The sequence below is a fragment of the Sciurus vulgaris genome (genome assembly GCF_902686455.1).
Source record: "Sciurus vulgaris genome assembly, chromosome: 16".
In the NCBI taxonomy this organism is placed as follows: Eukaryota; Metazoa; Chordata; class Mammalia; order Rodentia; family Sciuridae; genus Sciurus; species Sciurus vulgaris.
This window is the reverse complement of record NC_136477.1, coordinates 10,741,892-10,758,505: the sequence shown is the minus strand read 5'-3', so window position 1 is coordinate 10,758,505 and position 16,614 is coordinate 10,741,892. Positions and strand designations below refer to the sequence as shown.

The 16,614-nt window shown below is 52.7% G+C and overlaps 1 protein-coding gene across 1 annotated transcript in view; it reads right to left on the bottom strand.

Annotated features, from left to right (window-relative positions):
- The window catches only part of CARM1 (coactivator associated arginine methyltransferase 1), a 40,907-nt gene extending 25,435 nt beyond the window's left edge, over positions 1 to 15,472 (bottom strand). The window contains 3 exon segments of the mRNA XM_079114701.1: positions 15,236 to 15,368; positions 15,370 to 15,426; positions 15,428 to 15,472. Coding sequence (XP_078970827.1) covers positions 15,236 to 15,368; positions 15,370 to 15,426; positions 15,428 to 15,457 — 220 coding nt within the window. The 5' untranslated portion in view covers positions 15,458 to 15,472.
- Positions 15,473 to 16,614: the final 1,142 nt, after the last annotated feature.

The window sequence follows — 16,614 nt, the reverse complement described above, 5'->3', positions numbered from 1 at the left end:
TCCAGAGGGAGAGATCACTCTGGGGTCATCCAGCAGGGATGGAGTTAGAGCCATAGCCTATGAAATCTAAAAGGACCCTTTCTCCAGCTGTGTGACCTTGGGCCTTAGTTTCCTCATCTGTCCAATGGCATTCTGACATATCCTGAGGGTGTGATGACATAACCCACATGGAGGATCTGGCAGCCAGCCCAATGAACTATCCTAGAACTGCTCTAGGTCAGAGATGGCAGGCAGCAGAGCCTGGAGGACTATGCCAGTGTGGGGCTCTGATTCTCCTGCCTCCTCACCCCAGCACCTGCTTTCACCCAACCTCAGACGTGCCACTGGAAAAATGGGCATAAAATGAGGATGAAAATCCTTCCCTGTGCTTAGGATTCCATGATAATGGAGGTAGTAGTAATTGTAGCAAGGGCTCAATAAATGGCATCAGTCACTGCTGCATAGGTCAATGCCTGTCTCAGCAGAAAATCCCAGCCACAGGAATCCTAACCCAGCCTGGCCTCACTCACCTGCCATAACCTAAGCTCCATCCTCTAGAGCTGTCCTCAGAGAGGATCCAGAGCAGCTGCTGCCACACTCTGCCCTTCCCAGTAGTATTTAAGGACCATGAAGTCACCCTGGGCTCCTCTGGCCTGGCCCTACCCTCTGGGTGAATCCCAGCCTCTCCACTTAGGCATGGAGACCTGGGGGCCCTGGTCCAGCACTGGCTCTGATGCACTGTAGCACCAAATCTGGGCAACTCTTCCAAGGGCAAGTGACCCCAAAATTCATCTGCAGTGCTTTATCCTATAAGGTGCTACTTACAAACATAAGTAAAGATATACCTAGATATGAATAAGTCCAAGGCAGCAGGAAACTTAATCTCCACTGAATGTTAAATTTGAAGAAGGAAGTTTCAATCTGTAGACACGGATATGTTAAAGTGACCATTTGTATCATATGAGCAAATACAAGGAGACAGGGACTGAGGGAGCGGGAAAAGCTGGTCTAAAAACAATAAAATGACTTAAGCAGCTGTGGGAAGGGAATAGTCTTCCAACCGCACCCTCCCCTCTTATTGTTGAAATGTGTGTAACTTTAAGCAAAGAGATTTATGCACGTGTGCCTAAAAAACCCAAGGGAAGCTGGCAGCAGTATGCAGAGAAGACAGGCAGACTTTCACGTCACTCCTGTTAAGCTGAATTCCTACTTCATACATGAAAGATAACCAGACAAAAGGCAGTTGCCAGAGCAGGGGAGGCCTGAGGTCTACTCCAGTCTACTCCAGAGTAGGCAGGCCTGACTCTAGACCCCAACCTACCCTTTCAGTAGGAACTGCTCAGCAGCGAGAGCAGTAGGAACAGGTGTGGGCCTCTGCTGTGCCCCAGCTGAAGGAGGAAGGATCTGCACGATATCTTCCAGAGTAAGCCCCACACCCATGCCACTGTCCCCACTCAGGAAATGTGATGGAGATGGGGCAGCAGGCTGGACCTCATCAGGTTGCTCCAGGGCAGCATAGCTCTGGCTTGCATTCCAGGCAGCTGTCACCTGGGAAAGCCCTCCTCTACTGCCGGGAAGGCCAAGGCCAGGTGCAGTTACCAGAGCCTGGCTCTAGACTTAGACCCAGATCTGAACCTGGGATTGGTCACCTGCAAACAAGGGCCCTTCCCCTCACTAAGCCTCGGCTTTATTGTCCAGAAAAATAAAATGAGGCATGGCTCAAGTTGTTGTTAGGATGGACACACCCTATGCCCACAGGCACAAAGAAGGGTGGTGTTGGCACAAAACACAGGTCCCAGCCCCCATGTCCCCAAGGTGCTCTATGGTGAGGCAGAACAGGAACCTGAGAGAGAATTCTGAATACAAGGTCATGGCAGGCCCAGACCAGGCATCTGGCCCTGTTCCCCAAGTAGCCACCCCTAGACACAGCTGCCTGGCAGCCCCTCAAGGATCAATCTTCACAGCCAGGGAGTAGCCATCTGAACACATGGCTGAGGCTGTGGCTTACAGAGAATTTGGTTTACTACACCATTTGAAATCTGTGTGTGTTGCTAGGCATGGAAGCTAGAGGCTTTGGGCATACTAAGCAAATGAACTGCACTCCCAGCCCTTTATTCTTCATTTTAAGTTTCACAGGTAACAACTTGAGTCTTTAGGTCATTTCAAAATACACCCTACTGCTGACCCCTAACAAAATAACATCCTAACGCAGTGGTGTAAAGTTACCTCCAGGAGGAAGAGTTGGAAAGGCTCCTTCATTCTTCATTTTCTACTCAGTGTTTTAACTTTATTTTTAATTTATTTTTAAAAAAATTTTTGGTACTGGGGATTGAACCCAGGGGCACTTAACCACTGAGCCACAACCCTGCCCCTTTTTTTATTTTGAGATAGGGTCTCACTGAGTTGCTTGTGGCCTTGCTAAGTTGCTGAGGCTGCCCTAAAATTTGTGATCCTTGCCTCAGCCTCCTGAGCTGCTGGGATTGCAGATGTGTACCACCAGGCATAGTGTGTTTTAATTCTTTTAAGTGGGGATGGGATGCACAGAGGGACTAGGCACGTTGGCCTTTAACATGTCAAATGATCTGATAGCCCAAAAAGCCCACTCGCCAGTGCCAGGCTGACAACTCAAAGAGTTTAATCTACGTTAGGAAAGTCCACAAGAACCCAGGTGTCCAGGAGGATTGCAAAAATCCTGAAACCACTGACAGGCAGGGCCAAGAGGTAGCCAATTGGGGATGGTGACATCCTCCTCCAGGGTTCCTGATAGCATCTCCATGGCCCCAGGATGACCTACCCTCACCCCCATCCCACCAAGTCTGATTTCAAGAGACTGCTGCAGATGGCATGTGGAGAAAGGTCAAGTTGCCTCTGGGGTGACCACGGGATAGAGACAGGTTCCTGTGCTAGGGACATCCAGACCTCACAATTCAGCTTTGGGAGGTCAGAGGTCTTGGAGGGGACACTGGGCAGGGGGCTCCCAGTAAAGGGCTGGTCCAAAGGAGGTAAGGCCAGCCCTGCCTTCAGGAGTAAAGGCTTCTAGCCCACCAGGCCTGGTGGTGAGGCCCTGAACAGGAGTCTAATTGTGGGGTGTACTGAAGAGCAACCCCAAGAATAGGATAAGACAAAGAAAGGACTTGGCTTTTCTGAAAAGAACACTTGGGGCAATTACATGCAAATGTCTCCCTGTCCATGCTAATCACTTGCTGTGACTGGCCCCTGCTTTGTAGGCTACAAAAGGGATGGCAGATGTGCCCGGGGGGGGGGGGGGGGGGGTGTCTGCAGCCCCTGCAAATGTGAAGCTTAGTGGATAATTATGAAAAAGGGGGGCAAGCCAACAAAACCATTCTCCCCAGCCCCCTCACTCCACAGGCTGGCCTGTCCTTTCTTCTCCATTGAGACTTTGAAGCTATGATTTAAGGAACATCAGGCAGCGGAGCGTGAGCTGTGCAGAGCCTCAGTGCAGGCACCCAATCACCCTCTGTGTCACCTTAGCCCCATTTTCAAGAGCAGCAAGCAGCAAGGCCTGGGGAACCAGTAACTATCAAGAGCAGTCAAACCCCATCCCAGCCTCTGGAGTCAAAGGAGAATCTGGCTGGGAAGGTCACAGACACCATATTCAAGATATTGCAACAACACAGACCCCTGCCCTCCCCACTGCAGGAAGGTGATTGAGTCTGCCTCCACAGATAGGTGATAGAGTCTCCACAGTCTGGAACACAAGGCTGAGGTAGCAGTGCTCTGTGAGATCTCTTAGCAAAGGGGACATTTTTAGAGGCCCAGAAGGCCAGGATAGAATAAGGCTAACTGGGGAGCAGCAGGAGTACCCCAGGGAGCACAGGGAAACCAGCTCTCAGATTAGCAGCACTCAAGGCCACTCAGGGGCCTCCAGCTGAGGACCAGGGCTGGCTCCCAGGAGGCCAAACTAGAAGAAGTAAGAGGACAGACAGAAGCAGCTTTAGCAGGGAAGAAGGGGGAAACCAAAGATGAGCAGGGAGAAGTTGCCAGTGGCTGAGGCCCCCTCAGAGTCCCTGTCCAGGGCCCAACTTGGAAGAAAGATTTTGACCATGGGCCCAGAGAAGAAATGATGTCCTGGGGCTGCCTGGTTGCAGGAAGGGCCTCTGCCAGGCCCCTGAGCATTCCCAGAACCCATCTGGCCCCACCTCAGCTCAGAAACAGGATGTTTGAGTTAGGAGGCCATGTCCCTCCCAGGACTGCAGGCTGCCTCACCAGATGTGATTCCAGATGTGGCACAGGCAAGAGGAGGCCGAGGCTGCAATGGAATCACCACACAGGAAAGCCAGGAGTTTGGTGAGTTCTTAGGACCCTGCCATGGCCAATCCAGTGACATAGGATAAGGACCAGAAGGGGAAGAGGAACAAGCCTCAGTTGAGACCTCCTCCATTTTAGGTGCTAACTTGACTTCCGTGGCACTGGCGTGAAAAGCAATCAAAGGCTGGGAGAGGCATGATGAGGGGTTGCAGGGCAGGTGGCTGAACAAGGCCTTGACCCAAACGCTGCCACAAAACCTTCAATGCCTCAGTTTCCTCACTTGTAAAAATGAAGGAGTGAAGGACCTGCCAACCTTCAAGCATGTTATGGTTGGAGCAGTCAATAAATGAAAAGCACTTGGAACAGGGCCCACCCGGCACTTCGGTCATGCTCAGTAAACATTAGCCATGGTAGGGCCTGGAAGCACTGATAAGCAGGGACACAGGCCTGGGGAAGGGGGAGTAGGAACCAGGGGCCCTGTCACTCTCACAAGCAGAGGACACAAGTCAGAAATCTGGAAGCTCCAGAATGGGTCAGAAGGACCTTTCACCTTCCCATACAGCTTCAGGAAGAATGTGTTGAATTCTCTGGAATGTGCCTCTCGAGCTCCTCAATCTGTCTTTGATTAGTTATGCATGTGACACGGGCGTCCTTTTTCATTAGAGCACTGATCAGCCAGGGTCCCTGAGCAGGCCCCAAGTCTCAACCACACCTGTGTTGTCAGGCAGGTTTCCACACATAAAACCATTACACTCTGACACATGTGATGCACCCAGCGAAAATGAACCCCACCTCCGGGAACACAATTAGCAGGAGAAAAGACCTGCCAACAATGTTAAAGAAAAACAGCCCAGACTGCTCTTGCCAAAACTGTGCGTAATGAATTGCTTTAAAGAGACAGACAAAAAGATGGAATAAAAGGGGAAGGGGCTTTCAGGCTCTGTGCAAGAAGCAGGGTGGGGGGCAGGGTTCCCACAAACCAGTCTGGACCTGTTTTTGAGAATGGCCAGTCTGGCAGCAAAAGACAAATGGCCCACAGAGAAAAGAGCAGACGTGGGAAGGAGGGACTGCTCAAATGAACAAAAATTACCCAGGGGGTGAGGGACAAGCTGGTTTTGATGGGCAGTACATGGGTTACACAGGTGACCACAATTGTCAAGTGCATCAAACAGGACACCTGAGGCCAGGCATGTGTATGCATTGACACAACAGCAATGAAAGAAGTAATAAAAGAGAAGAGCCACCAGAGGAGGCCTGGGAGCTCCTTGGAATCTCTAGCCCCAACTCCTTTAGGCTAAGTCTGGTTTCAATTTCCTTCATAAAACTGGTTATGGGGGAACAAAGGCAGGGGAAGTCGGGGCCTCCAAATTCTTCAACTCAAAGTCCGAGCTGGACAGTGTCAAAAGCGCAGGGCAGGACCAGGGCTTCTGTGGGCGGACTGGAAGGATGCTGAAAGGCCTCTGCCAGTTCCTGGGGCTCTGGATCCTGGAGCATTCCAGGCAGGTCCCAAAAAACAGTTCCCAGGAGGATTTCCAAAGCCCCTCTGCACCCCTTGCAGCTCAGCTCTCCCTGTCTTGAGGTTTTCACAGCTGATCGTCGCACACATTTCTCTTCCAGATCACACAGTAGGCTTACCTACGGAGCTCTTCACTAACCTCAAGACACTCTTCCAGAATACTGGAGGAAACTGGAAGGCAAGGAAGCAGGGTGGCTTCACATGTAGAGCCTAGGGTAGGCTCCACAGCCTGTGTTCTCAGGCACCAGCAGCCTCTGGCCCAGAAAGGAGGAGGCAAAGGCAAACCAACCAGGGAGAGCCAAAGTGACCTGCCACAGCGGGGACCTGGGAGTGCAGTGGGACTGAAAACAGACACTGCAGAGCCCTGCTGTCACTCACCTAGTGTGCCAGCAGCTGCCCTGTCGTAGGAGTTCCCTCCTGTCAACTCTGCCAGACAGCCTCTCCCCTAGCCCTTCAATGCCATTCTCCATAGGGGGCTCCCTGAATCCCAGCAGGGAGGAGAGGGAGTCCTCATACACATTCTCTCTGCTCCCCAAGACTAGACGGTGCTGTGTCTGGGTGCTGTGTCTGATTTTTGAGGGCCTATGTCCAGCCATGGATGTCCACCCTGGCCAAAGCCACCTCCCACTGGCTAGCCCTCACTGCATCTCCCCACCAACAAGGAAGCTGAGGCCTGGGGAGGCTGAGGCACTTGTCCAGGACCACCCCCCATTCAGAAAGGATGGAGGGCAGAGCTGGGCTTGAGCCGGACCTCCCTCCCCATCACTGTGGGAATGAAGGCCACTACATGCTCCACTGCTCTTGGCTACACCAGGCCCAAGAGTTCACTCCCAGAGCAGGTCTTCCCACTGCCAGGGAAGTGCAGCGTTCCAGACGCTATTTTAAGCACTTGACTTCTGTCAGCTCATCACTCACAACAACCCTCCAAGAGAGATGTTGTCCTGATCCCCACTTTATAGCCAAAGAACCTGAGGCACAGGCAGAGTACTCATGATGGTGCCGAGTGGAGTCAGGACTTGGCGGCTGGCCACAAGCCCCACTGTGCCTCCTGCTTCACTTGTTCTTGGGGCAGCTTAATGACCCCTCCTGAGCAGGGAGGCTTGTGGCCAGCCCTCCCTTCAGACTCTATGTAGAGACCCTCCCTAGGCATCCTCAAAAATCCCCAAGGCACTAACCCTTTGGGGAACAAGGAACTTTGAGTGAAAGCTGATTTAGTGCCTGTGGCATCATGTCCTCAGAACTGCAAGTAAGGGACCAAGTATTTACCTTGGTGTCACCATATCCCCAGCTTCTAAAACAGCAACTGGCAGAAAGCAGCTGTCAGTGAGTTTCGGCTGACTGTCTGAAGCTGGAGGAGTGGTACCCACTGCACGAGAGGCAGTGAGGCCACTCTCCAGGCCTACTTCTGGCTGAATGAATGAAAGGGCGGTCTCCAGGCCCAGGGCTGGGGAAGGTTAGCTTTGCACCTCACTCTGTAGCTTCATAGGTCCCTCCCCAGAGCGGCCAGTTTGCTGAGCCCAGCCCCCACCGGTGTCCTGAGGGGTGGGAACTACTATCTGAGGTTGCCTGTGCCCTCCTGATTGGAAACCCAGGCTCTGCCCTTGGCTCTGGCTCACTCTGACCTTCTGTAGCACCTGGAACCACTGGCCTTCCCTTGCTTTCATGGCTTCTCCCCACCTCCACCAGGATGCCCTAGCCCCATGCAGGGTCCCAACTGTCCACTCATCACACCTGCAGCTGACCAACCAGGGCCAGCTGAATCACTCCTTACAGGGATGTCACCCTTTCTTTCTCCGGTCACAGATCCCTCTAAGAATCTGATGGAAACCAAGGGAGGCTCTGCCCAGAAAAATGTGCTAAGAACCCACAGTAGCACCAAAACCAGTTTAAAGGTGCGCATACAGAGTCACAACCCCCCACCTGGGACAGCGGGGCCTGTCCTTCCATACAGCCCTCCTCTCCTCAGTGGTGTTTCCCCTGATGTCCTGGCAAACTAACCACCTCTCCAGGGTCTTGAGCAGATCCTAGAGGCAGAGCAGACTTCCCTGGAAAAAGCCACAGGAGTCATGCAGTCACCTGAGCTAGTCTGAGCTGGTACCTCCTAGTCATTGGTGAATTTGGAAGGCCCTGCCTTCCCACCTCATCCTGACCCCGGCATGAAGCCCAGCACGTGCTGGCCACTCTCCACTCACAACTCATATAAGGGCTTCCAAATCCCCGCAGGTTGTACACCCCACAGTCCTTCCCTTTCGGAAGGGCCCAGTTTGTTTCAAATGACAACCTTTCTGGTTTAGAAAGATGACCACGTACAGGCTGTGGAAGGAGAGGTGCCAGGAAGCCAAGTCCACCCTAATGGAACTGCCAGCATAGACTCCAACTCTGACACTTAGAGAGAGGGGCTGGGAACCTAAAAACGTAAGAGACTTTTTTTTTTTTTTTTTTTTTTTTTTTAGCTAGGGATTGAACACAGGGGCACTTTACCACTGAGCTACATCCCTAGTCCTTTCTTTCCGAATTTTTTATTTTGAGACAAGGTCTCACTAAGTTGCTGAGGGTCGCCCTAAGTTGCTGAGGCTGGCCATTCGCTTTCCCCAGCCTCCTGAATCACTGGGATTATAGATGTGAGGTGAGAAACATTTATTCACACTTGATGGGTTCAAAGAACTGCTTCTTAGCCTGGTAGAATGGCATATGCCTATAATTACAGCTACTCAGGAGACTGAGGCAGAAGGACTGTAAATTCAAGACCAGCCTGGGGAACTTGGTGAGAACCTGTCTCCAAATAAAAAGAAGGGCTGTGAGTGGGGCACGGTGGTACATGCCTGTAATCTCAACAAGTGGGGAGGCTGAGACAGGAGGATCACAAGTTCAAGCCCAGTCTCAACAACTTAATGAGGCCCTATGCAACTTATTGAGACCCTAACTCAAAATTAAAAAAAATAAGAAGGGCTGGGGTTTGGGCCAAGTGGTTAAGCACACCTGCATTCAATCCCCAGTACAGAGGGGCGAGAGGGGAGGGTGGCCGGGGATAGGAGTCTACCTGGATTTTTTTTTGGTACCAGGAATTGAACTCAGGAGCACTTGACCACTGAGCCACGTCCCCAGCCCTATTTTATATTTTATTTAGAGACAGGGTCTCACTGAGTTGTTTAGTGCCTTGCTGTTGCTGAAGCTGGCTTTGAACTCACAATCCTTCTGCCTCAGCCTCCCAAGTCGCTGGGATTACAGGTCTGCAGCACTGTGCCTGGCCTCTACCTGGATTTTAACTGCTAGGAACCCTGCAGGCAGGTTGCATGCAACTTCTGAACAGGGGTCTAAACCTTAAATATCTACTCTTTGAGGCCCTGGGTAGAATTCACCTTTTGTTCCGGAACACAGTTTCTGAGCTCTGACCTGTTCAGAAGCAGGCTGAGGGGAAGTCACTCTGCGCCAACATTCCTGTTCCACTCTCTAGCCTAGGAAGCTCCCACAAGCTTCTCTCCCCCTGCTCAAGTAGACCTGGTGTTTTGCTGCCAGGTGTTCAGAAAAGACCATTTTGATCACATCTCCTGAAGGGTGTACATCTCCTGACCACACAGTGAAAGGCTTGTAAAAGGCAATTCTGGCCAGGTGCAGTGGTGCATGCCTGTAATCCCAGCCACTCTGAAGGCTGATGCAGGAAGATCAAAAGTTCAAGATCAGCCTAGACAACTGAGTAAGACTCTGTCTCAAAATAAAAAATAAAAGACTAGGAATGTAGCTAAGTGGAAGAACACCCCTGGGTTCAATCCCCAGTACCAAAAAATAAGGCAATTCTGATGTGACCCCTTTCCCCCCTTTAGCTACTCCATTTCTTAAAGAGAACCCTTTGCTCCAAGCTGTCCCTACACACTATGTACTTAAGCACCTTCCTATAACACAGAAATGTCCTGGCGGGGTCCACATCTTCCCACTGCAGCCAGGGCAACTGTGCCAGTTATGTTCTCCCTTTCCCAAAGAGAAGAAAGCAGCCCTGAATCTAGCTTAGTACATGGCTACTTGGGCTAAAGGCTACATTTCCCAGTCTCCTTTGCATGAAACTGACATTCTAGTCCATGGGATGGAAGCAGAAGTGCCCTAAGCCATCTTTTAGGAACCTTTCTTAACAGACATTTTGTCTGTGCTCTTTGTACCCTTCCTCACTTATCCCTTCCTTTATTACGCTGCTATCAGAAATCAGGGTGTGATGACTGGACTCCAGCAGAAAGCAGCCAGCAGCCATGGTGAACCATGAAAACAAGACCTCATCTTTCTTGTTTTTTCTCTCTCTCTCTTTCTTTTTTTTTTTTTTCCTTTGGTAACAGGGATTGAACCCAGGGGCACTTAACCACTGAATCACAGCCCCAGTTTTGTTTTTTGTTTTTTGGTTTTTTTTTTTTTTTTGAGACAGGGTCTTGCTAAATTGCTGAGGCTGCCTTCAAACTTGCAATCCTCCTGCCTCAGCCTCCTGAGCCACTAGGATTACAGGTGTGCACGACTGCACTAGGACAAGATCTCATCTTAGAAGTGGTGGAGAGTGGATAGCTGGAAGGATCTGGGTCTGGGGATTTCTATACCATCTAGTCCTAGAGACTTGGGCACTTGCCAACCTTTGGATTTAAGCATGAGAGCACAAAAAAATTAAATACTATCTTGTTTAAGCGGCTGCTACTTTGGGTCTCTCTTCTGCACAAACTGAATGCTGCTTATTTTTCCTTTCTAAACCACATACACACACAGTAAGGTGGCATCTAGCAGCCCTGCACTTCAAAGCCAACTCCACTGCTAGCCTGCCATGTCATTTCAGCTATCAAGCCCTTTCACCTGTTTTTTCACCAGTAAAATGGGATGAGAATCACTGACTACGCTGGACTTTTTAAGGACCAGTGGTAACATATAGCAAGGGCTGCAACCCGCAGGCCAACTGGCCCACACAATCCAGAAAGCATACTCCATTTGTGTTGAGCCATCAGGACGCTTCACAATCAAAAGAAAGAAAGGATTTTTGAAACCAAAATCCTCAGAGCTGACTGGGGCCGGCTTCCGCACTGGCCCCTTCTCCTACCAGCCTCATTCTTGTATCTCAGGATTTGCAAGCTTTTCTGTCAAAAAGGCCCAACAAGTAAATATTTTAGGTTTTACAGGACACTGTGGTCTTGATTAAATATTCCTCTTTGTGGGTTGGCTTTTTTTTTTTTTTTTTTTTTTTAATTCAATGCTTCAAAACTATAAAAGACTCTCCCCGCTCTGATGGTATAAAAATAGGTTTCAGGCTCCATTTGGCCCACAGGCCTGGATTTATACTGTCCTTTGCATAGATGCCCCCAAGGTCAAGCACTTGAGTCTGTCTACACAAGTTTTTACACAGCCTGGTACACAGTAAGTGCTCAATAAATGATGGCAGCCATTAGCAACATACAGATATACTGAAACTTGAATGCCCTTCTGGTGTTACCAACTTTATCAACTGTCAACCCAGTTTGACAATAAAGTGTCTAAAAGGCTGGGCACATAAAAAAACACCCCAGCTGTCAGAGGCATCTCAAGTCACAGGGCTCCTGGTTCTGTGACAGTCAGCCTTTATTTACCTTCTTTTGACAAAAGGTTTTTCTCTGGGCTTCCCACACACTGGCATGCCCTCCACAAATCAAAATTTTGCCCCTTTCGAAGACTGTCTCCCCTGCCTCTTCTTCAACAAGGGGCAGGGAGAGCCCAGATCACTGGCCAGACTGACCTGTGCTGATGTAGAAAGAAAAAGGACACAGCCATCTCCTGAAAGGATGCCACGAAGCTTGAGGAACTGAGAGTCTGTCTGCTTTTGTCCCGCTGCCCTCACTCAGCCTTCCCCAAGAAGCTGCCTCCTCTCCAGGAGAGACAGTGCATCTGAGACTCCCGAGGCTGTGCCAGAGACTCTCAAGGCTCAGAAGGACCACGCCAGAGGGCCTCCGCCTCTGCCCAGCTGCCTGGATAAAAGCCAGGGTGACCAAATGGCTAGAAGGGGGTAGCAAGGGTTACCTCAGGGTTGAAGCAGGATGTAGGTGACAGGACCGTTCTGCAGTTGTCATCCTTCTCACAGACAAGGTATAGGTGTCAAGAAACAGGGCCCACGAGTCTCTGTCCCATCACCAGGGGTACAAGACAGTTGTGCAGCCCTGCAGCATAATGGGCTCTATCCTAGAACAGTCAGGTCTTCCTATTCCACAACAATGCCATTGCTCTCAATAACATCTATGAAAACTTACTGTTTACTGAATGCTTGCTATACGCTGGACACCCTGCTCCACACACCCAATCAACTTCGCCCACTTTCCTGGGCCCCAAGTGGCATGATTCCCACTGCAGAGGAAACAGAGGCCACACACAGGTAAAGTGTTGCTACAGGTAAGAAAACAGGCTCAGGGAGGTCAAATAGCCAGTTCGGAACCACACAGCTGACCAGCACCTGTCAGATCCTCCACATTCGAGGTCTCCCTAGCACTCACAGAAGACTCTGGTCCACCTCACATCTTCCAGAAAATGGAAGATTTGTGCCCATATCCTGGCCAATCCTTCCTATGTCCCTACCTACAAAGATGCAGATTCTAGGAGTCAGGAAGCACAAGTGGGTCAACAGCATCGGTGAAGACAGGTGAGGACAGGTGTCAGTGCTCCTGAAACTTTCTCTCTGACCAAAGCACTTAGGCCCTGGAAGGGTCCAGGTGGAAAAAGGAATGAAGCCAGGGAAGGGAGGTCATCCCAAGAGAAGGCCCAAAGCTCCCAGCAGCCTGCTTCAAACCTGAGGCATAGGGGAAGCTCCCCCTTGGCCCACCTAACTGCCACACTCCCCTCCCATACCCCAGGGTGGCTGCAGTGTCTAGAAAGCCCTGCTCTGGATGGGGTGCCGGCAGCCACACACCCCAGCCGGGGGCTGTACTCACAGAATGCTCCAGAGCAGGTCCTCCCTATGCTCCTACTGTCCCCACCACACAGGCTTTTGTTCCTGAAGCAGCAACCCAACCAACTCTAAGGCCACTGCCAGCCCCTATGGGTAGAAGGTACCACTGCAAAGGAGGTTTTCATTCATTAGGCTTCAACAGCCTGAACCGTTAGGAAACTGTGGCACAAAGTCTCACAGCTAGTAGTAAAGTGGCAGGGCACAAGATTAGCCCATGTAGTGTGACCCAAGAAAGAGAAGTCCAAGTCCTAATCCCCAGAATTAGGAAAGTGATTTAAATTTGGAGACGGGGTCTGTGTCCACATAATTAAGGATCTCAGAATGACACTGTCCTACATTTACTCTAATGCCCAGTGTCATAAGATGAGAGTACAGAGAAAAACTATGTGAAGTCAGAGGCAGAGACTGGAGTTTTGCTGTCATAAGCAAGCCATGCCTGGAGTCACTGGAAGCTGGAAGAGTAGAGGAAGGAGTCTCCCCTAGAACCTCCAGAGGGGGCAGGGCCTGATGACACCTTGATTTCAGACTTCTGGCCATGAACTAAGAGAGAACACATTTCTGTTGTTTTAAGCCACCAAATTTGTGTTCATTTGTTAGGGCAGCCCTGGGAAATTAATACACCCAGCTTTGGCTGCCTCCAGAGCCCATGTTTTTAACTCTCTACTAATTTTATGAAAGCATAAAGGGGAAGAAATTCTCTCTGACCCCTGAGAATATTATCTGGGATTGAGGATTTCCGTTTGAGAAATGTGGACTTTCTCCTCTTGAAAGTCATTTGTGAATTGCCACTATATAACTTATAACACTGTCAGGGTTATCTTTTTCTTTTTTGGTTCCTTCTCTCTCTCTCTTTCCTGTGGTGCTGGGGTTCCAATGCAGGATCTCACATATGCTGAGCCCCCAGCCCACTTTCATGATTATCAACAACAAAAACAAAATAAAAACTCTTCTGAAATGAAACACTAAAAACAGGGGAAACTGGGTGTGAGGTATTTGAGAATAGTATGCACTGTTCCCAGTAATTTTATAAATTTAATACTGTTCTAAATTTTCTGCTTAAAGTTTATTTGAGCAGGCACAGTGGCACATGCCTGTAATCCCAGCAACTCGGGAGCCTAAGGAAAGAAGATTCCAAGTAGGAGGCCAGCTTCAACAACTTAGCTAGACCCTGTCTCAAATTTAAAAAAAGGTTAGGGGTATAGCTCAAGAGGCACAGAGCCCTGGGTTAAATCCCCAATACACCACAAAAGAGAGAAAACCAAGCCTCCTGGAACTCTTTTGAGTGTCAGGCCAGGGACACGAGCTTGAGAAACTGCTTATTAATGCTTGCCAAATGAATGGGCTTGCCTTAGGATCTGATGTTCTGCTGAGCTTAGATGTCAGTCCTGAGTTCCCAATCCTTCTTCCCTCTCATCTGGTCCAAGAAGACCCTAGTTCTTCTCCAGTGTGACAAAAGGTGTCACACTTGGGTGACAGACACACTCCTTTAATCTGTTTTCAAAGTCAAGACTAAGGGAGAACCCACTGCTCCACACACTTCCCTTGAGAACACCCAGTTCCCAAAGTGGCAAAATTCCCACGGGGCCATAGCTAGTAAAGGCCTTCTCGGTGGCTCTCCAGAGCATCAGAGCAAGAAATCCCGAGAGACAAAGGCGAATGAAACAGAATAGCAAAATGTGAACGAGGAATCTGAGAGAAGAGAGGAGAAAAGAAAGAGTAACAAGAAAAAAGAAAAAGGATGAATTACAAAGACTAGGGATGGGAGACGTCTTGGCAAGCACGTTTGCGATTTTCCCTCTACTGAAATGTCAGTTTTGAAAGCAGCTTCTGAAAATGCAACTAGATTCTCACATCCCCAAAAAGGCGACAGCAGGCGCGTGGTGAAGGAGGTGGCTGTGTTACCTCTTACTTCTAAGCCGGCCATCAGAAAGCGGCCCTCCCCTTCCACGTTTCCACCCGGAGCCCCTCTGGTGGTTCGCACCACCCTCACATGGGCCCTTTCCCCAGCTCTAGAAGTTTCCCACTCGGAAGGTCCTGAAAGCCAAGCCCTCCACAGGGGCGGCACCCGGTCCTCCCGGCCGCCCGGGACTGGAATTACTTTCCAACTGTCTTCAGTAGTCCAGGGGGTCCCCTGAGATGGCCAGAGGCCGCCCACACCCCACCCTCCTCCCAGCCAGGGCGGCCACACCCGCTCCCGACACCCCCTCGCCCAGCTTCCTCCGAATACCCCTGCCACTGTCTGCCCCCCACTTCCTGCCCACCGCCCTCTCCCAAATCTCAGGCCCCTAACTCGCCGTTTCGCGCTTCCCTCTTTATTCGGGGCACCTCTCCCCTCTGACCACCACGCACGCCTTCTTTTCTCTGTCCCTTGACGCCGGCGCTCCACACCCCCTCACTGCCCGCGCCGACTCAACCCCCGGGACCCCCAGCCAGGTGCCCCCCAGGCTCGGGGCCTCCCCGGGGCCCCCAGAGCCGCCAGCCTCGTGCGCAACCCCCGCGCGCTGCGCGGCCCTCGGCCCAAGCCCGGGGCCCCCACTCACGGCTGTAGAGGGCGATGCCCGCAGCGTCCGGGCCGGCGCGCACCTCGAGGCGCAGCGCCTGCTGCTCCGCGTGCCGCTGGATCTCGCCGTTCGCGTCTCCTATGGTGAGGAGGCGGGCGCCGGGGAACACGGACAACTGCCGCGCAGGGCCCCGCGCCGCCTGGGCCCGCCGCCCCTGCGCCGCCCGCGCCCCGGTCCCACTGCCGCCGCCGCCGCTGCCATCTTAGATCCGCTCCAGGCCCCGCCGCCGCCGCCACCACCGCCGCCGCGCCCGGGCCCAGGCCGCCGCCGCCGCCGCCGCTGCCGCCGCCGCGCAGGGCCGAGGCCGAGGCCGAGCCGGGCAGCGCCACCTGCCGGCCACGCCACGCCTCGCCGCCGCCGCCGCCGCCGCCGCCGCCGCCGCCGCGGCCCGGCCCCGTGGCACAGCGCCCCCTGCTGGAGGTCTTGGGCGCAGGGAACGACAGAATACACGCGGGGGCGGGGCCGGCCCCGCCCCGCGCGAACGGTCGCCGCTTTGTGAGGTGGCTCCGCCGCACAAGGACGGCGGGGACCGGAGCGTGCGTCAGGAGGCGGTGCACGGCCGCGCGGACACGCCCCTAGGAGATCTGGATCCCACCCCAAGGCCGGCGTGGCGCGAACGGCCGCGCTTTGTAAGGAGGTGCGGTAACTCGGGTAGGGGGCGGAGCGTACTTCACTGGGCGGCACCGGGCCGCGTGGACACGCCCCCAGGAGACCTGGACCCCGCCCCCGCCCCGGTCGCACGAACGGCCGCGCTTTGTAAGGAGGTGCTGATGCTCCGCGAGGGCGGGGACGACACTTGGCCGCGCGGACACTCCCCGGCCCCGCCCCCGCCCCGTAGAAACGGCCGTCCTTTGTGAGGTGGCTACCCTGCCTCGGGGATGTCAGGGGCAGGTTTGACGCCCGGACGGCTCGGGCGCGCTCCCGGTCCCGGTTCCACCCCTGGTCCCGCCTGACTTTGTGGAGCGTCTCGCGGAGGCGGGGCCCAGCTGCCACCAGGGCCCGCCCCAATACCTGTCCGGCTCCCCTCCCACTGAGACTTTGTGAGGCTTTCGCTTTGCCGGAGCGGAGCGAAAGGCGTGGCCACAGCCTAGGGACACGCCCCCATCCCCCGGCCCTTTGCCGGCCTCCCTATTGGAAAAGCAGTTTGAGATGCCCCTGGGCCTCTACCCTTGACCTGAACTCCGTCTCTCAACTGCTTCTTTCTTCCCCGTTATCTGTGTCCCTCCCAATGCCCCGTCCCCAGCCCTGGTCCTTACCCCCTCCTTCTGCACAAAACATTCCTCGTCCCCTCCCTCAAGGTCTCTCCCTCCTCCCAATGGTGGGTAGCGCGTGACTCCACCGGTGGCTGCCTGTGTCCT